General features: G+C 55.6%; 1 protein-coding gene across 1 annotated transcript in view; it reads right to left on the bottom strand.

The window, feature by feature from the left end:
* The window catches only part of LOC116936966 (otogelin-like protein), a 68,847-nt gene that overhangs the window by 2,715 nt on the left and 46,137 nt on the right, over positions 1–19,995 (bottom strand). The window contains exons 9-14 of the mRNA XM_076058952.1: positions 19,235–19,384; positions 10,544–10,681; positions 10,002–10,118; positions 9,320–9,494; positions 8,539–8,565; positions 6,554–6,862 (exon numbers count right to left, since the gene is read on the bottom strand). Of these exons, the coding sequence (XP_075915067.1) occupies positions 6,554–6,862; positions 8,539–8,565; positions 9,320–9,494; positions 10,002–10,118; positions 10,544–10,681; positions 19,235–19,384 (916 nt within the window). The remainder of the gene's footprint in view (positions 1–6,553; positions 6,863–8,538; positions 8,566–9,319; positions 9,495–10,001; positions 10,119–10,543; positions 10,682–19,234; positions 19,385–19,995) is intronic.

The following is a 19,995-nucleotide window of genomic DNA, read 5'->3' as shown; positions in this document are numbered from 1 at the left end:
TAGTGATAGTGGTGGTAGTGGTGGTAGTGATAGTTGTGGTAGTGATAGTGGTGGTAGTGATAGTGGTGGTAGTGATAGTGATGGTAGTGATAGTGATAGTGGCGGTAGTGATGGTAGTGATAGTGGTGGTAGTGGTGGTAGTGATAGTGGTGGTAGTGATAGTGGTGGTAGTGATAGTGATGGTAGTGATAGTGGTGGTAGTGATAGTGGTGGTAGTGATAGTGGTGGTAGTGGTGGTAGTGATAGTGGTGGTAGTGATAGTGGTGGTAGTGATAGTGTGGTGGTGGTGATAGTGGTGATAGTGGTGGTAGTGATAGTGATGGTAGTGATAGTGATGGTAGTGATAGTGGTGGTAGTGATAGTGGTGGTAGTGATAGTGATGTTAGTGATAGTGGTGGTAGTGATAGTGATGGTAGTGATAGTGGTGGTAGTGGTGGTAGTGATAGTGATGGTAGTGATAGTGGTGGTAGTGATAGTTGGTGGTAGTGGTGGTAGTGATAGTGATGGTAGTGATAGTGATGGTTGTGATAGTGGTGGTAGTGATAGTGGTGGTAGTGATAGTGGTGGTAGTGGTGGTAGTGATAGTGTGTAGTGATAGTGGTGGTAGTGGTGGTGTGGGTGGTAGTGATAGTGGTGGGTAGTGATAGTGGTGTTAGTGATAGTGCTGGTAGTGATAGTGGTGGTAGTGATAGTGGTGGTAGTGATAGTGGTGGTAGTGATAGTGGTGGTAGTGATAGTGGTGGTAGTGATAGTGGTGGTAGTGATAGTGGTGGTAGTGATAGTGGTGGTAGTGATGGTGGTCGCGATCACTGGTGTAAGGCTGCCCTCTTGTGGTATAGCTAGGACATCACCCACCCACTCACCCTCCACCCAATCACCCACCCACTCACTCACCCACCCACTCACCCACCCACCCAATCACCCACCCACTCACTCATCCACCCACTCACCCACCCACCTCACCCACCCACCCAATCACCCACCCACTCACCCATCCACCCACTCACCCACCCACCCACTCACCCACCCACCCAATCACCCACCCACTCACTCATCCACCCACCCACTCACCCACCCACCCACCTCACCCACCCACCCAATGACCCACCCACCCATCCACCCACTCACTCTCCCACCCACCCAATCACCCACCCACTCACTCATCCACCCACCCACTCAACCACTCTCCCACCCACCCACCCACTCACCCACCCACTCACCCACCCACTCACCCACCCACTCTCCCACCCACCCACTCACCCACCCACTCACCCACCCACTCTCCCACCCACCCACTCACCCACCCACACACCTCACCGACGCGACTGTGACATCTATTGGATGCATCCCCGCACAAAGTGACCATGGCGGAGAGAGAGGCGGACAGTGGCACGCGTGTCTGTGAGGCTGCACGTGGGATCTTGGTGCACAATGAACAACTCGGCACCTCCGTCAACAACACCACGGCACAACCTTGGCATGGCGATGTGCGGCTCGAAACAAGTTCGTGAGTGAGTGAGAGTGTGAGTGTGTTAGTGCGTGTGTGAGTGAGTGAGTGTGTGAGTGAGTGGGTGTGTGAGTGAGTGGGTGTGTGAGTGAGTGTGTGAGAGTGTGAGTGAGAGTGTGAGTGAGTGAGTGTGTGAGTGGGTGTGTGAGTGAGTGGGTGTGTGAGTGAGTGAATGTGTGAAAGTGTGAGTGAGTGTGTGTGAGTGTGTGTGTGTGAGTGTGTGTGTGAGTGAGTGTGTGAGTGTGTGTGTGAGTGAGTGTGTGTGTGAGTGAGTGTGTGAGTGAGTGTGTGAGAGTGTGAGTGAGTGTGTGTGTGAGTGAGTGTGTGAGTGAGTGTGTGAGAGTGTGAGTGAGTGTGTGTGTGAGTGAGTGTGTGAGTGAGTGTGTGTGTGAGTGAGTGTGTGAGTGAGTGTGTGAGTGAGTGTGTGAGTGTGTGAGTGAGTGTGTGAGTGAGTGTGTGTGTGAGTGAGTGTGTGAGTGAGTGTGTGTGTGAGTGAGTGTGTGATGAGTGGTGTGTGTGTGAGTGAGTGTGTGAGTGTGTGTGCCGCTGGGAGACCTACCCACCTACCGGGAGACCTACCCACCTGCCGGGAGACCTACCCACCTACCGGGAGACCTACCCACCTACCGGGAGACCTACCCACCTACCGGGAGACCTACCCACCTACCGGGAGACCTACCCACCTACCGGGAGACCTACCCACCTACCGGGAGACCTACCCACCTACCGGGAGACCTACCCACCTACCGGGAGACCTACCCACCTACCGGGAGACCTACCCACCTACCGGGAGACCTACCCACCTGCCGGGATGTCTACCCGCCTGCCGCTGACAGTGGTACCTGGAGCGTGCTGACGCTCAGCTGATGTGTCACCCCGTGGCGAACCCCGCAGCTAACTCATTGACGTGGAGCAGGCCAAGAAGCGACATTCCAGTCGTGGGCTGAGCTCAAGGAGGGCTAGCTCGAGCACCATCCTGCGGCGGGGAAAGGAGGCGGTGCAAGCGGCTCGGCCGAGCCCACGACAGCCAAGAATCTGGTGTCTGGGAGAGGGGGGTGGGCGCTGTTCAACCCTAGCACGTGGGCGAGAAGCCGTGCGTGTGTGACGAGTGTGGCAAGACGTTTTTCTCTCACGCTCGGCCTACAAGTATATATATATTTCTATTTCCACTTGTGTGTAAATCTGTGTATACCCCGGATATTTTAGAGATGGCAATTCTCCTGCTGTGTATCCTACTGCTGTCCCTCCCGGCCATGTATAGTGCCACACTCAACTCTACAAACGGCTACCCTCGTTATTTTGCGTCAATACCTGTTGCTCGATTTGCCATTACACCTGCAAATGAAGCAGCTCATAGACACTTCTACACTCCATCTTTGTATCCTTTTAAACCCTATCTTTGTCCCATTACTTCACCAGCACTCCTTCCAAACTTCATTCTGCTCTTAAAAATAACACCATCTGCTATTCGTCCAAGGTTCGCCGCTCTTCATCCTTTCACAGAAAATACTTATGCAAACTGTTAATTCTACTTTTCTTATTCCTGGGTGGTATTGAGCTTCATCATGGCCCAAATTAAAAGAGCTCGTATAATTCTGTAGATTTTTCTGGCAGGAAAGGTGTTGGTGTTTTACATGTCAACATCAGAGGGCTTGTGATTAAATTAAGTCAACTAAAACTAGAAATGGCAAATCTTGACCCGGACATTTTTTTTGCCTAACAGAAACATTTCTCACTCCTGCCGTCAATGACCTGCAGATTACGATTGACAACCACAACCTTTTTCGGCTTGACCGAGGATCTAAAGGAGGTGGAATTGCCATGTATGTTCGTAACACTATTGCATGTTCACCAGCTCACTCCTTGTTTAAAAAAAATGTTGCTTTGAAGGTCTGGCTCTCAGAATAACTCTCCCAAATAATCAACAGATATTGGTAGTGTGCTGCTATAGATCGCCTAGTGGGAAGGATGTTGAAGCGTTATCGGCACTGAGAGAGCTTTTTGAGGGCCTCGCTAAAGGTGAAATCGTTTTAGTGGGTGATCTAAATTGGAATTTGCCAAACCCGCCGGCCGTGGCCACAAATTTTACAGATGAATTTAACTTGTTTCAATTAATAAATGTCCCCACAAGACCCAACCTAAAAAAATCCGGGACAGTCAACTCTGCTTGACGTCCTATTGACAAATGCCCCTCACAATTTCGCACTGACTGGTGTTCTGGGTAATAACCTTGGTGATCACTCCTTCATTCTTGGTGTGAGATCATCAGCCAGACCCAAAGCCCCCCCCTAAAATTGTTGAGAAGCACTCTTTGAGGCACTTCAGCACTCAGGCATTCACTAATGATGTGCTTCACTCGGATATTGATAAGGTCTGTGATATCCCCAACCTGACTATGGCTTGGGAGACTTTCAGGTACACACGTTTCTCCAAATTCTTAACAAACATGCTCCATTGGTTAGATTTAAAACTAAAGGCAACCGCCCACCATGGTATGATCCTTTGATTACAAAGCTCATGAAAACTAGGGACAAGGCTTGGGCATGTGCTCAGAAAAGTAATTTGGCTAGAATACAGGATTTTAAGGAATAGATGCGTAAAAAACATATGGCATGCAAAAAATGCCCAACTTTTCCTCCACTCTCCTGGAATCACATGGAAATGCCAGGATTTTCTGGAAAACAATCAAATCTATCGAAAAGGCATCCAAAACAGAAAATCTGCCCGTTGAGCTTCACCAAAATGGGGAATATTTTTCAGATCCCAAAAAAATAGTTGACAATTTTAACCTTCATTTTTCTGAAGCTGGTAATCTTTTTGATAATGTATTGGGAATCACCCCTGCTCCTGCAAATTCCTACACCCCTGTCCAAACATTAAACGAATTTAGTTTCCAACCAATCCACGAAAGTAATGTTCTGAAACAACTGTCCTACCTCAAAGGGTCCTCCTCTACCGGAGCAGATAGTTTTCCCGTCTTTGCTCTACTAACTGTTGGTCACCTAATATACAAACCTATAGCCCATATTTTCAACCTGTCCATCAAAGAAGCATCAGTTCCTCTAGACTGGAAACATTCCTATGTCCGTCCACTTCACAAAGGGGGCCCTAAAGATGACCCAAATAACTAGCGACCTATCTCAATTTTGTCCCATTGATGAAAATTTTTGAAAAATTATTGAACTACCAAATTAGCAGTTTCCTGTCCACCAACAATCTATCACATCCAAAACCAATCTGGGTTCCGGAAAAAATACAGCACCACATCTGCTGCATTAGACTCTTTGAATCAAATTTACAATAGCCTTGATAATAAGCAGTACTGTGCCTTGACCTGTCCAAAGCTTTTGATACAGTTGACCACAACACCCTACTTAGTAAACTAAGTTGCCTTGGTTTTTCCGAGAACACAGTACAATAGTTAAAAAATTACCTCTTTTCTCGCACCCAAACTGCATTCACAGATGGCTGGAGGTCAAACAGTGTTAAGATAACAAAAGGGGTTCCACAGGGTTCCATCCTCAGCCCCCTCTTGTTCTCTCTTTATGTCAATGACTTGGGCACTGACCTGGATCATTCCAGGGTAAATCTTTTTGCAGATGACACGATACTGATTACTGCTGGCCGCTCTCCGGATAACGTGATTGCTAAGCTCCAGGGTGATTTCAACAAACTACAACATCAGCAAGTTGCTCTTAAACTAGTCCCTGAATATCTCCAAAACCAAGGTGCTATGCTTCTCACCGGGACAAAAGCAGGAAGTTATTTTTCCCCAATTACATTCCTTGAATAATTATCAAATAGAGCAAGTCAAGATCTATAAGTATCTTGGGGTCATCCTGGATTCAAAACTTAGTTTTGAAGATCACATTGATTATATTGGTAAAAAGACAAAAATAAAAATTGGTTTTCTGTATCGACACAAGCACTGCTTCCCCCCAATGTTCCGTTTGGAATTGATCAAAGCTACCATACTGCCTCTACTTGACTCCTGTGACATCGTGTATAAATCAGCCCCAAGTACTGTACTGAAGAAGCTTGATTCCATCTATCACTCGGCCTGAAGATTTGCATTGAATGGCCCATATAGGACTCACCACTGTGATCTCTACATTGGGTCAAACTTACCATCTCTTAATGTTTGACGGCTTGTGCACCAGATGATCTTATTTATTCAACGATGTACTTACAAAGAAAATCCGCAGACTACCTGCTGCTGGATCTCCTCGCTGTTTCAAAGAACAAATTTGACCTCAGGCCTTCGCTCATTTACCAGCTTCACATTCCCCTATTGCCGTACAATAAACCGGAGGAAGGGCCTTTGCTATTGATGCCCCCAGGGTCTGGAATGCTATTGCCAATAAACTTCAACTTGAATCACCACCTATGAGAGATCTTCACTCAAAACTGCTCTAGAGGAGTTGTTACACCCCTAGCTGCCACTGCTAATTCAGTGGCCTAAAAAATATGGCTCTAGATTTTGGTGTTATAATTTATTTACGTAGTTTATTGTTAAAAATTCGGTCACAGTCCCTATGATCACTGTTACGTTGCATTTATGGCTTTTATTTTGGTGATTTCGAAAACGTTTTTTTTGGTTTTGGCCATGTTTTTGTTTATTGTAGTACGGAGTCAGACTGGTGGCCTTAATCTTCGTTGTCTTGTGGTTGTTGTTGTTGTTGTTATTTTGACTTGCATCCCACTGGGATTTTTTGCACACAGCCGTTGGTGGTGTACGGTGCTGATTCAGGAATATTTTTGATGTTTTTTTTCCCATGGATTTTCTGTTTGCCAGTCACTCACAAAGTAGTCACTTTAAGATGCTTTTCTTGGTCACGTTTTTTTTGTGTTTGTTGTGGTTGCACGCGATTCAAGAGCCGAATGGCTCACGGGGCTATACCAAAATTAATTAAACTATGAACTAAACTATGAACGTCACGGGCGCGCGGCGACGTCACAGGCGCGCGGTGACGTCACAGGCGCGCGGTGACGTCACAGGCGCGCGGTGACGTCACAGGCACGTGGCCACGCCCCCCCCCCACTCACGAGCTTGCCACTGCGACGCTCTGCGAAGAGGCGGCACCACCCTGAAGGTGAAGGACGTCGCCTCGTCTGGTGCACTGCTGATGATGCTGCTGGTGCTGCTGCTGCTGCTGGTGCTGCTGATGGTGCTGCTGATGGTGCTGCTGATGGTGCTGCTGCTGATGGTGCTGCTGATGGTGCTGCTGATGGTGCTGCTGATGGTGCTGCTGATGGTGCTGGTGTTCAGCCAGGGAGAAGCGGCACAGCCACTGCGGTCGATGGAGACGGCGACCCCACGGAAGGTCACCAGCCTGTAGGGACCCTCACCCAGCTCTGGGGGAGGGGAGGGGGGGGGAGGGAGAGGGGGAGGGGAGGGGGTGGTGAGGGAGGGGGAAGATACCTGGTGAGGGAGGAGCGAGACACGGGGAGACACGGGGAGACACAGGGAGAGACTTGGCAAGACAAGGAGACACAAGGAGACATGGCAAGACACAAGGCGACACGGGGAGACAGGGGGACACAGAGAGACACGGGGAGACAGGGGGAGACATGGCAAGACACAAGGAGACACGGGGAGACACGGGGAGACAGGGGGACACAGAGAGACACGGTGGGAGACATGGCGGGAGACACATGGGGACACGGGGGCACACGGTCGGAGACACGGGGAGACAGAGGGAGACAGAGGGAGACACGGGGAGACACGGGGAGACAGAAAGACACGGTGGGAGACACGGGGAGACACGGGGAGACAGAGGGAGACACATGGGGACACGGGGAGACACAGGGAGACAGGGGGAGACGGGGAGACATGGGGAGAAACAGGGAGACAGGGGGAGACATGGCAAGACACAAGGAGACACGGGGAGACAGGTGGACACAGAGACACGGTGGGAGACACATGGGGACACGGGGGAACACGGTGGGAGACACGGGGAGACAGAGGGAGACAGAGGGAGACACGGGGAGACAGAGAGACACGGTGGGAGACACGGAGAGAAACGGAGAGACACATTGGGACACAGGGAGACAGGGAGACATGGCAAGACACAAGGAGACACGGGGAGACACGGTGGGAGACACGGTGGGAGACAAGGGGAGACACGGGGAGACCACAGGGAGACACATGGGGACACAGGGAGACACAGGGAGACAGGGAGACACAGGGAGACACGGGGAGACACAGGGAGACACGGGGAGACACAGGGAGACATGGGGAGACACAGAGAGACACAGGGGGAGACACAGGGGGACACGGGGAGACACAGGGGGAGACACAGGGGGAGACACGGGGAGACACATGGGGACACGGGGAGACACGGGGAGACCGGGGGGACACGGGGAGACACAGGGAGACACAGGGAGACACGGGGAGACAGGGAGACACGGAGAGACATGGCAAGACACAAGGAGACACAGGGAGACACAAGGAGACATGGGGAGACAGGGGGAGACAGGGGAGACACGGGAAGACACGGGGGGAGACACGGGGAGACACGGGGAGACAGGGGGAGACACAGGGGGAGACACGGGGAGACACAGGGGGAGACACAGGGGGAGACACGGGGAGACACGGGGAGACATGGGGAGACACGGGGAGACACAGGGAGACACGGGGAGACACGGGGGGGAGACACAGGGGAGACACGGGGGAGGCACAGGGGGAGACACAGGGAGACACAGGAAGACACGGGGAGACATGGGGAGACACGGGGAGACACGGGGAGACACGGGGAGACACAGGGGGAGACACGGGGGGAGACACAGGGAGACACGGGGAGGCACAGGGGGAGACACAGGGAGACACGGGGAGACACGGGGAGACACAGGGAGACACGGGAGACACGGGGAGACACGGGAAAGACACGGGGAGACACGGGGAGACACAGGGAAACACAGGGAGACACAGGGAGATACGGGGAGACACGGGGAGACAGGGGGAGACACAGGGGGAGACACAGGGAGACACGGGGAGACACGGGGAGACACGGGGAGACTCGTAGACTCACCTCGTGTATAATATTCGCAATCCAATGCTGGAGGGTACACAAACACACAGACACACGCCATGTCAACCAATCATCCCTACAGGGAGGGTAAATCGGTGCTAGTACTATCATCATCATCACCACCATCACCACATCACCACCACCACAATCACCACCACCACCTATGATCACTCAGTTGCCTAATCACCCACCCCACCCAGCAACCCACTCACCACTCAGCCACCCACTCACCCAGCCATCCACCCACTCACCCAGCCATCCAACCACCCACCCACCCAACCACTCACCCACCCACCCAACCACTCACCCACCCACCCACCCACTCACTTACCCACCCACCCAACCACTCACCCACCCACTCACTCACTTACCCACCCACCCAACCACCCACCCACTTACCCACCCACCCAACCACTCACCCACTCACTCACCCACCCACTCACCCACCCACCCAACCACCCACCCAACCACTCACCCACCCACCCAACCACTCACTCACCCACCGACTCACCCACTCACCCAACCACCCACCCAACCACTCACTCACTCACCCAACCACTCACTCACCCACCCACCCACTCACTCACCCACCCACTCACTCACTCACCCAACCACTCACCCACCCACCCACTCACTCACCCACCCACCCACCCACTCACCCACCCACACACCACCTCCGCACAGAGCAATGAGTGGCAAAACGCACGGATGACTGGATGGACAATTCCGCCTCACCCCCTACCCCACCTGGCCCCGCCACAGTAACGTGGAATGGACTCACGGCAGCGCCGCGGGGTGCGCCAGGCGATGGCAGCCCCCTGCTGACAGCACTGGAAGGCGTAGGCGGAGAGGGACACGCAGGGAGATGAACACGAGGTGGAGGAGGAGCTGGTGGTGGTGCTGGTGGTGGAGCAAACCTCCTCCATACACGCAGACAGGTGCCAGGATAGGTCCACCTGGAGAGGTGGGGGGGTGAGTGGGTGGGTGGGTGAGTGGGTGGGTGGGTGAGTGAGTGGGTGAGTGGGTGGGTGGGTGAGTGGGTGGGTGAGTGGGTGAGTGGGTGAGTGGGTGGGTGGGTGGGGGTGTGGGGGGGTGAGTGGGTGAGTGGGGGGGTGAGTGGTTGGGTGGGTGAGTGGGTGGGGGGGGTGAGTGGGTGGGTGGGTGAGTGGGTGGGTGGGTGAGTGGGTGGGTGGGTGAGTGAGTGGGTGGGTGGGTGAGTGAGTGAGTGGGTGGGTGAGTGGGTGAGTGGGTGAGTGTGTGGGTGAGTGTGTGTGTGAGTGTGTGAGTGGGTGTGTGAGTGACTGAGTGTGTGACTGAGTGTGTGAGTGAGTGAGTGGGTGAGTGAGTGGGTGAGTGAGTGACTGAGTGTGTGAATGAGTGACTGAGTGTGTGACTGAGTGTGTGAGTGAGTGAGTCAGTGGGTGAGTGAGTGTGTGTGCCGGTGCCAGGCTAGGTGCACGTACAAGGTGGTGGCAGGGCGCGTAGACGGCTGTGAGCAACACTGCACACTCCCTCTTGGCGAGCACCGCCCTCTCTGGGTGAGCGTCGCAGGAACTGCCAGACAGCACCTCCGAGAAGCACTGAGCCAGCAGCAGCATCATCAGCAGCAGCATCAGCAGCAGCATCATCAGCAGCAGCATCATCAGCAGCATCATCATCATCAGCAGCATCATCAGCAGCAGCAGTATCAGCATCATCATCAGCAGCATCATCATCATCAGCAGCAGTATCATCATCAGCAGCAGCATCATCAGCATCAGCAGCATCATCAGCAGCAGCAGCAGTATCATCATCAGCAGCAGCAGTATCATCAGCAGCAGCATCATCAGCAGCAGCATCATCAGCAGCAAAACTGGCAAGATTCAATGATTCAGAACACTCCCTAGCCCCCACCACCCCCCCCACCACCCCCCCACATCCCCCCCACCCCCCCCACCCACCCCCCCACCACCCCCCCCACCACCACCCCCCCCACCACACCCCCTCCCCCCCACCCCCCACTTACATCAGCGGGGGGTGGGGCTGCCCCCCCCGGCACCCCCCCTGGAGGGCCGGGAGCCTCCCACAGCTCCACGTGACCCGGGGTGATGACGTCATTGGTGGTGAGCGAGTCGAAGTTGCCGCAGAGACCCTTCACTCTGCCCTGGGGGCACAGAGTCAACGTTAGTGCCCTGGGGGCACGGAGTCATCGTTAGTGCCCTGGGGGCACAGAGTCAACGTTAGTGCCCTGGGGGCACAGAGTCATCGTTACTGCCCTGGGGGCACAGAGTCAACGTTAGTGCCCTGAGGGCACAGAGTCATCGTTAGTGCCCTGGGGGCACAGAGTCATCGTTAGTGCCCTGGGGGCACAGAGTCATCGTTAGTGCCCTGGGGGCACAGAGTCATCGTTAGTGCCCTGGGGGCACAGAGTCATCGTTAGTGCCCTGGGGGCACAGAGTCATCGTTAGTGCCCTGGGGGCACAGAGTCAACGTTAGTGCCCTGGGGGCACAGTCATCGTTAGTGCCCTGGGGGCACAGAGTCATCGTTAGTGCCCTGGGGGCACAGTCATCGTTAGTGCCCTGGGGGCACAGAGTCATCGTTAGTGCCCTGGGGGCACAGAGTCAACGTTAGTGCCCTGGGGGCACAGAGTCAACGTTAGTGCCCTGAGGGCACAGAGTCATCGTTAGTGCCCTGGGGGCACAGAGTCATCGTTAGTGCCCTGGGGGCACAGAGTCATCGTTAGTGCCCTGGGGGCACAGAGTCATCGTTAGTGCCCTGGGGGCACAGAGTCAACGTTAGTGCCCTGGGGGCACAGAGTCAACGTTAGTGCCCTGGGGGCACAGAGTCAACGTTAGTGCCCTGGGGGCACAGAGTCATCGTTAGTGCCCTGGGGGCACAGTCATCGTTAGTGCCCTGGGGGCACAGAGTCATCGTTAGTGCCCTGGGGGCACAGTCATCGTTAGTGCCCTGGGGGCACAGAGTCATCGTTAGTGCCCTGGGGGCACAGAGTCATCGTTAGTGCCCTGGGGGCACAGAGTCATCGTTACTGCCCTGGGGGCACAGAGTCAACGTTAGTGCCCTGAGGGCACAGAATCATCGTTAGTGCCCTGGGGGCACGGAGTCATCGTTACTGCCCTGGGGGCACAGAGTCAAGGTTAGTGCCCTGGGGGCACAGAGTCAACGTCACTGCCCTGGGGGCACAGAGTCATCGTTAGTGCCCTGGGGGCACAGAGTCATCGTTAGTGCCCTGAGGGCACAGAGTCAAGGTTAGTGCCCTGGGGGCACAGAGTCATCGTCAGTGCCCTGGGGGCACAGAGTCAAGGTTAGTGCCCTGGGGGCACAGAGTCATCGTTACTGCCCTGGGGGCACAGAGTCATCGTTAGTGCCCTGGGGGCACAGAGTCAAGGTTAGTGCCCTGGGGGCACAGAGTCATCGTTACTGCCCTGGGGGCACAGAGTCAACGTTAGTGCCCTGAGGGCACAGAGTCATCGTTAGTGCCCTGGGGGCACAGAGTCATCGTTAGTGCCCTGGGGGCACAGAGTCATCGTTAGTGCCCTGGGGGCACAGAGTCATCGTTAGTGCCCTGGGGGCACAGAGTCATCGTTAGTGCCCTGGGGGCACAGAGTCAACGTTAGTGCCCTGGGGGCACAGAGTCATCGTTAGTGCCCTGGGGGCACAGTCATCGTTAGTGCCCTGGGGGCACAGAGTCATCGTTAGTGCCCTGGGGGCACAGTCATCGTTAGTGCCCTGGGGGCACAGAGTCATCGTTAGTGCCCTGGGGGCACAGAGTCAACGTTAGTGCCCTGGGGGCACAGAGTCAACGTTAGTGCCCTGAGGGCACAGAGTCATCGTTAGTGCCCTGGGGGCACAGAGTCATCGTTAGTGCCCTGGGGGCACAGAGTCATCGTTAGTGCCCTGGGGGCACAGAGTCATCGTTAGTGCCCTGGGGGCACAGAGTCAACGTTAGTGCCCTGGGGGCACAGAGTCAACGTTAGTGCCCTGGGGGCACAGAGTCATCGTTAGTGCCCTGGGGGCACAGTCATCGTTAGTGCCCTGGGGGCACAGAGTCATCGTTAGTGCCCTGGGGGCACAGTCATCGTTAGTGCCCTGGGGGCACAGAGTCATCGTTAGTGCCCTGGGGGCACAGAGTCATCGTTAGTGCCCTGGGGGCACAGAGTCATCGTTACTGCCCTGGGGGCACAGAGTCAACGTTAGTGCCCTGAGGGCACAGAATCATCGTTAGTGCCCTGGGGGCACGGAGTCATCGTTACTGCCCTGGGGGCACAGAGTCAAGGTTAGTGCCCTGGGGGCACAGAGTCAACGTCACTGCCCTGGGGGCACAGAGTCATCGTTAGTGCCCTGGGGGCACAGAGTCATCGTTAGTGCCCTGAGGGCACAGAGTCAAGGTTAGTGCCCTGGGGGCACAGAGTCATCGTCAGTGCCCTGGGGGCACAGAGTCAAGGTTAGTGCCCTGGGGGCACAGAGTCATCGTTACTGCCCTGGGGGCACAGAGTCATCGTTAGTGCCCTGGGGGCACAGAGTCAAGGTTAGTGCCCTGAGGGCACAGAGTCATCGTTAGTGCCCTAGGGGCACAGAGTCATCGTTAGTGCCCTGGGGGCACAGAGTCATCGTTAGTGCCCTGGGGGCACGGAGTCATCGTTAGTGCCCTGGGGGCACAGAGTCATCGTCAGTGCCCTGGGGGCACAGAGTAAAGGTTAGTGCCCTGGGGGCACAGAGTCATCGTTACTGCCCTGGGGGCACGGAGTCATCGTTAGTGCCCTGGGGGCACAGAGTCATCGTTAGTGCCCTGGGGGCACAGAGTCAAGGTTAGTGCCCTGGGGGCACGGAGTCATCGTTAGTGCCCTGGGGGCACGGAGTCATCGTTAGTGCCCTGGGGGCACAGAGTCAACGTTAGTGCCCTGGAAGCACAGAGTCATCGTCAGTGCCCTAGGGGCACAGAGTCATCGTTAGTGCCCGGGGGGCACAGAGTCATCGTTAGTGCCCTGGGGGCACAGTCATCGTTAGTGCCCTGGGGGCACAGAGTCATCGTTAGTGCCCTGGGGGCACAGAGTCATCGTTAGTGCCCTGGGGGCACAGAGTCATCGTCACTGCCCTGGGGGCACAGAGTCATCGTTACTGCCCTGGGGGCACAGAGTCAACGTTAGTGCCCTGAGGGCACAGAATCATCGTTAGTGCCCTGGGGGCACGGAGTCATCGTTACTGCCCTGGGGGCACAGAGTCAAGGTTAGTGCCCTGGGGGCACAGAGTCAACGTCACTGCCCTGGGGGCACAGAGTCATCGTTAGTGCCCTGGGGCACAGAGTCATCGTTAGTGCCCTGAGGGCACAGAGTCAAGGTTAGTGCCCTGGGGGCACAGAGTCATCGTCAGTGCCCTGGGGGCACAGAGTCAAGGTTAGTGCCCTGGGGGCACGGAGTCATCGTTAGTGCCCTGGGGGCACAGAGTCAACGTCACTGCCCTGGGGGCACAGAGTCATCGTTAGTGCCCTGGGGGCACAGAGTCATCATTAGTGCCCTGAGGGCACAGAGTCAAGGTTAGTGCCCTGGGGGCACAGTCATCGTTAGTGCCCTGGGGGCACAGAGTCATCGTCAGTGCCCTGGGGGCACAGAGTCAAGGTTAGTGCCCTGGGGGCACAGAGTCATCGTTACTGCCCTGGGGGCACGGAGTCATCGTTAGTGCCCTGGGGGCACGGAGTCATCGTTAGTGCCCTGGGGGCACAGAGTCAACGTTAGTGCCCTGGGGGCACAGAGTCATCGTCAGTGCCCTAGGGGCACAGAGTCATCGTTAGTGCCCGGGGGGCACAGAGTCATCGTTAGTGCCCTGGGGGCACAGTCATCGTTAGTGCCCTGGGGGCACAGAGTTATCGTTAGTGCCCTGGGGGCACAGAGTCATCGTTAGTGCCCTGGGGGCACAGAGTCATCGTCACTGCCCTGGGGGCACAGAGTCATCGTTACTGCCCTGGGGGCACAGAGTCAACGTTAGTGCCCTGAGGGCACAGAATCATCGTTAGTGCCCTGGGGGCACGGAGTCAAGGTTAGTGCCCTGGGGGCACAGAGTCAACGTCACTGCCCTGGGGGCACAGAGTCATCGTTAGTGCCCTGGGGGCACAGAGTCATCGTTAGTGCCCTGAGGGCACAGAGTCAAGGTTAGTGCCCTGGGGGCACAGAGTCATCGTCAGTGCCCTGGGGGCACAGAGTCAAGGTTAGTGCCCTGGGGGCACGGAGTCATCGTTAGTGCCCTGGGGGCACAGAGTCAACGTCACTGCCCTGGGGGCACAGTCATCGTTAGTGCCCTGGGGGCACAGAGTCATCGTTAGTGCCCTGAGGGCACAGAGTCAAGATTAGTGCCCTGGGGGCACGGAGTCATCGTTAGTGCCCTGGGGGCACAGTCATCGTTAGTGCCCTGGGGGCACAGAGTCATCGTCAGTGCCCTGGGGGCACAGAGTCAAGGTTAGTGCCCTGGGGGCACAGAGTCATCGTTACTGCCCTGGGGGCACGGAGTCATCGTTAGTGCCCTGGGGGCACGGAGTCATCGTTAGTGCCCTGGGGGCACAGAGTCAACGTTAGTGCCCTGGGGGCACAGAGTCATCGTCAGTGCCCTAGGGGCACAGAGTCATCGTCAGTGCCCTAGGGGCACAGAGTCATCGTTAGTGCCCGGGGGGCACAGAGTCATCGTTAGTGCCCTGGGGGCACAGTCATCGTTAGTGCCCTGGGGGCACAGAGTCATCGTTAGTGCCCTGGGGGCACAGAGTCATCGTTAGTGCCCTGGGGGCACAGAGTCATCGTCACTGCCCTGGGGGCACAGAGTCATCGTTACTGCCCTGGGGCACAGAGTCAACGTTAGTGCCCTGAGGGCACAGAATCATCGTTAGTGCCCTGGGGGCACGGAGTCATCGTTACTGCCCTGGGGGCACAGAGTCAAGGTTAGTGCCCTGGGGGCACAGAGTCAACGTCACTGCCCTGGGGGCACAGAGTCATCGTTAGTGCCCTGGGGGCACAGAGTCATCGTTAGTGCCCTGAGGGCACAGAGTCAAGGTTAGTGCCCTGGGGGCACAGAGTCATCGTCAGTGCCCTGGGGGCACAGAGTCAAGGTTAGTGCCCTGGGGGCACGGAGTCATCGTTAGTGCCCTGGGGGCACAGAGTCAACGTCACTGCCCTGGGGGCACAGAGTCATCGTTAGTGCCCTGGGGGCACAGAGTCATCGTTAGTGCCCTGAGGGCACAGAGTCAAGGTTAGTGCCCTGGGGGCACAGTCATCGTTAGTGCCCTGGGGGCACAGAGTCATCGTCAGTGCCCTGGGGGCACAGAGTCAAGGTTAGTGCCCTGGGGGCACAGAGTCATCGTTACTGCCCTGGGGGCACGGAGTCATCGTTAGTGCCCTGGGGGCACAGAGTCATCGTTAGTGCCCTGGGGGCACAGAGTCAAGGTTAGTGCCCTGAGGGCACAGAGTCATCGTTAGTGCCCTAGGGGCACAGAGTCATCGTTAGTGCCCTGGGGGCACAGAGTCATCGTTAGTGCCCTGGGGGCACGGAGTCATCGTTAGTGCCCTGGGGGCACGGAGTCATCGTTAGTGCCCTGGGGGCACAGAGTCAACGTTAGTGCCCTGGGGGCACAGAGTCATCGTCAGTGCCCTGGGGGCACAGAGTCATCGAGTCAGAGCCATTCCCTGTACACCTTGGGGTGCGACAGGGATGTCCTCTGGCTCCCACATTATTTAACATCTATTTTGACCACGTAGTTCGTGAAGCCTTCAATAGCTGTACCGGGGGAATCTCCATATGGTACAGATATAATGGGAGGCTGATCGATGCCCGGGTGCAGTCAAGGGATGGCTCCCTATTGCTCAACCACGTTATGTATGCTGATGATTTGGTAATAGCTGCTCAGTCAGAGGAGGAGTTGGAGATGCTGCTGCTGAGACTGGAGCGTGCCACTAAGAGGTGGGGCCTTACCATCAGCCCCACCAAAACTAAGCACCTGCCTGGGTATTTTGTACCATCGGACACTCCACCACCACAACTCCCAATCGGTGATGGGGCAGTTGTGGAGAGAGTGGAGAGTTTCCCATACCTGGGCAGTGTGCTTATGACCGGCTCCAGTTTAGCAGCAGAGGTCTCACTCCGAATCAGTCGAGCGGCAATATCTTTTCATCGGTTGCGTAACGCTGTGTGGAAGCTACCTGGTCTGTCGCTCCGCACTAAGCTTCAGGTCTTCTCGGCCACGGTCATTCCCTCCCTTCTCTACGCTTGCGAAACGTGGACCCCCCTAATGGAACATCTTCGCCGGTTAGAAACATTTAGGCTGGCCTTCCTACGATCCATCCTGGGTTTAACCAGGCTGGATTGTGTGAGGAGCTCACAAATCCTTGAAAGATCTGTGCAAGGTCCCATCGGTGAACTCCTCCGGCAGGCAAGGCTGCGATGGCTGGGTCATGTAGCCCGCATGCCCAGCCACCGCATGCCCAAACAGCTTTTGTTCGGCCGGATGACTGGTACCAACGGTGTCAAGATCGGCCTCTGTGGAGGAGGCTCGTGAAGGACGCTACTGGGCAGTTGGAGGTAGTCGCCCTCCAACAACAACGGAGGGCGGAGGAGCGACGCTCACAACAACGAGCGGAGCGCCGGGTGGCTAAAGCACAGCGGTTTGGCACAGTAGGGGGCACAGGTGGTGCATCAGCCAGTCATCTCAGTCATCTCAGTCAGTCGACCCGTGGCACCTGCTGGGTCTGCCCAGTGACCTCCTGCCAGCGGGCGTTCGACACTTCACGTGGCCTCAAGGTGCACATGGCCTGGCACAAGCGTCGTGGTGACGTCACCGCCACTTAGTGGCGAATGGCGGTTGTTGTGTATGGCTGTGTGTGTGTAGGGCTGTGTGTGTATGGCTGTGTGTGTGTATGGCTGTGTGTGTGTATGGCTGTGTGTGTGTAGGGCTGTGTGTGTATGGCTGTGTGTGTGTGTATGGCTGTGTGTGTGTATGGCTGTGTGTGTGTGTGTATGGCTGTGTGTGTGTGTATGGCTGTGTGTGTGTATGGCTGTGTGTGTATGGCTGTGTGTGTATGGCTGTGTGTGTGTGTATGGCTGTGTGTGTGTATGGCTGTGTGTGTGTGTATGGCTGTGTGTGTGTATGGCTGTGTGTGTGTAGGGCTGTGTGTGTGTATGGCTGTGTGTGTGTGTATGGCTGTCTGTGTGTAGGGCTGTGTGTGTATGGCTGTGTGTGTGTATGGCTGTGTGTGTGTATGGCTGTGTGTGTGTGTATGGCTGTGTGTGTGTATGGCTGTGTGTGTATGGCTGTGTGTGTGTGTGTATGGCTGTGTGTGTGTGTGTATGGCTGTGTGTGTGTATGGCTGTGTGTGTGTGTATGGCTGTGTGTGTGTATGGCTGTGTGTGTGTAGGGCTGTGTGTGTGTATGGCTGTGTGTGTGTGTATGGCTGTGTGTGTATGGCTGTGTGTGTATGGCTATGTGTGTGTGTATGGCTGTGTGTGTGTAGGGCTGTGTGTGTGGTGTGTGTGTGTATGGCTGTGTGTGTGTAGGGCTGTGTGTGTGTGTATGGCTGTGTGTGTGTGGTGTGTGTGTGTATGGCTGTGTGTGTGTAGGGCTGTGTGTGTGTAGGGCCGTGTGTGTGTATGGCTGTGTGTGTGTAGGGCTGTGTGTGTGTGGTGTGTGTGTGTATGGCTGTGTGTGTGTAGGGCTGTGTGTGTGTGTAGGGCTGTGTGTGTGTATGGCTGTGTGTGTATGGCTGTGTGTGTGTGTATGGCTGTGTGTGTGTGTATGGCTGTGTGTGTGTATGGCTGTGTGTGTGTGTATGGCTGTGTGTGTGTATGGCTGTGTGTGTGTAGGGCTGTGTGTGTGTATGGCTGTCTGTGTGTAGGGCTGTGTGTGTATGGCTGTGTGTGTGTATGGCTGTGTGTGTGTATGGCTGTGTGTGTGTGTATGGCTGTGTGTGTGTATGGCTGTGTGTGTATGGCTGTGTGTGTGTGTATGGCTGTGTGTGTGTGTGCATGGCTGTGTGTGTGTATGGCTGTGTGTGTGTGTGTATGGCTGTGTGTGTATGGCTGTGTGTGTGTAGGGCTGTGTGTGTGTGTATGGCTGTGTGTGTGTGTATGGCTGTGTGTGTATGGCTGTGTGTGTATGGCTGTGTGTGTGTGTATGGCTGTGTGTGTGTAGGGCTGTGTGTGTGGTGTGTGTGTGTATGGCTGTGTGTGTGTAGGGCTGTGTGTGTGTGTATGGCTGTGTGTGTGTGGTGTGTGTGTGTATGGCTGTGTGTGTGTAGGGCTGTGTGTGTGTAGGGCCGTGTGTGTGTATGGCTGTGTGTGTGTAGGGCTGTGTGTGTGTGGTGTGTGTGTGTATGGCTGTGTGTGTGTAGGGCTGTGTGTGTGTGTAGGGCTGTGTGTGTGTATGGCTGTGTGTGTGTAGGGCTGTGTGTGTGTGGTGTGTGTGTGTATGGCTGTGTGTGTGTAGGGCTGTGTGTGTGTGTAGGGCCGTGTGTGTGTATGGCTGTGTGTGTGTAGGGCTGTGTGTGTGTAGGGCTGTGTGTGTGGCTGTGTGTGTGTGTGTATGGCTGTGTGTGTGTGTAGGGCTGTGTGTGTGTATGGCTGTGTGTGTGTATGGCTGTGTGTGTGTGTAGGGCTGTGTGTGTAGGGCTGTGTGTGTGTATGGCTGTGTGTGTGTGTAGGGGTACTACCACCCCCACCCACCCTCACCCTCCAGGCGTGCCCGGCGACGAGGTGCAGGGCCCCGCGGCCGTCCCAGGCGAGGGCGAGGCTCTGCGCCGGGGCCCGTAGCAGCACGAACTCGCCCGCACACCACCACTGCAGGCCAGCAGGGGGAGCACTTACACGCAGCTGCCTGCTCTGTTGGGGGGTGGGTGGGTGGGTGAGTGGGTGAGTGAGTGGGTGGGTGAGTGAGTGAGAGGGTGAGTGGGTGGGTGAGTGGGTGAGTGAGTGAGAGGGTGAGTGAGTGCGTGAGTGGGTGAGTGGGTGGGTGGGTGAGTGAGTGAGTGGGTGAGTGGGTGAGTGAGTTGGTGAGTGAGTGGGTGAGTTGGTGAGTGACTTGGTGAGTGACTTGGTGAGTTGGTGAGTGAATTTGTGAGTTGGTGAGTGAGTTGGTGAGTGAGTGACTTGGTGAGTGACTTGGTGAGTGACTTGGTGAGTGAGTGAGTTGGTGAGTGAGTTGGTGAGTGGCTTGGTGACATGGTGAGTGAGTTGGTGAGTTGGTGAGTGACTTGGTGAGTGAGTGACTTGGTGAGTGACTTGGTGAGTGAGTGAGTTGGTGAGTTGGTGAGTGACTTGGTGAGTGAGTGACTTGGTGAGTGACTTGGTGAGTGACTTGGTGAGTGAGTGAGTTGGTGAGTTGGTGAGTGACTTGGTGAGTGACTTGGTGAGTTGGTGAGTGACTTGGTGACATGGTGAGTGAGTTGGTGAGTTGGTGAGTGACTTGGTGAGTGACTTGGTGAGTTGGTGAG

Source organism: Petromyzon marinus, assembly GCF_048934315.1.
Source record: "Petromyzon marinus isolate PM22_M1 ecotype Great Lakes invasive population chromosome 80 unlocalized genomic scaffold, UKy_Petmar_22M1.pri1.0 chr80_unloc.5, whole genome shotgun sequence".
In the NCBI taxonomy this organism is placed as follows: Eukaryota; Metazoa; Chordata; class Hyperoartia; order Petromyzontiformes; family Petromyzontidae; genus Petromyzon; species Petromyzon marinus.
The sequence above is the reverse complement of the archived record's forward strand: the minus strand, read 5'-3'. Positions and strand labels throughout refer to the sequence as shown.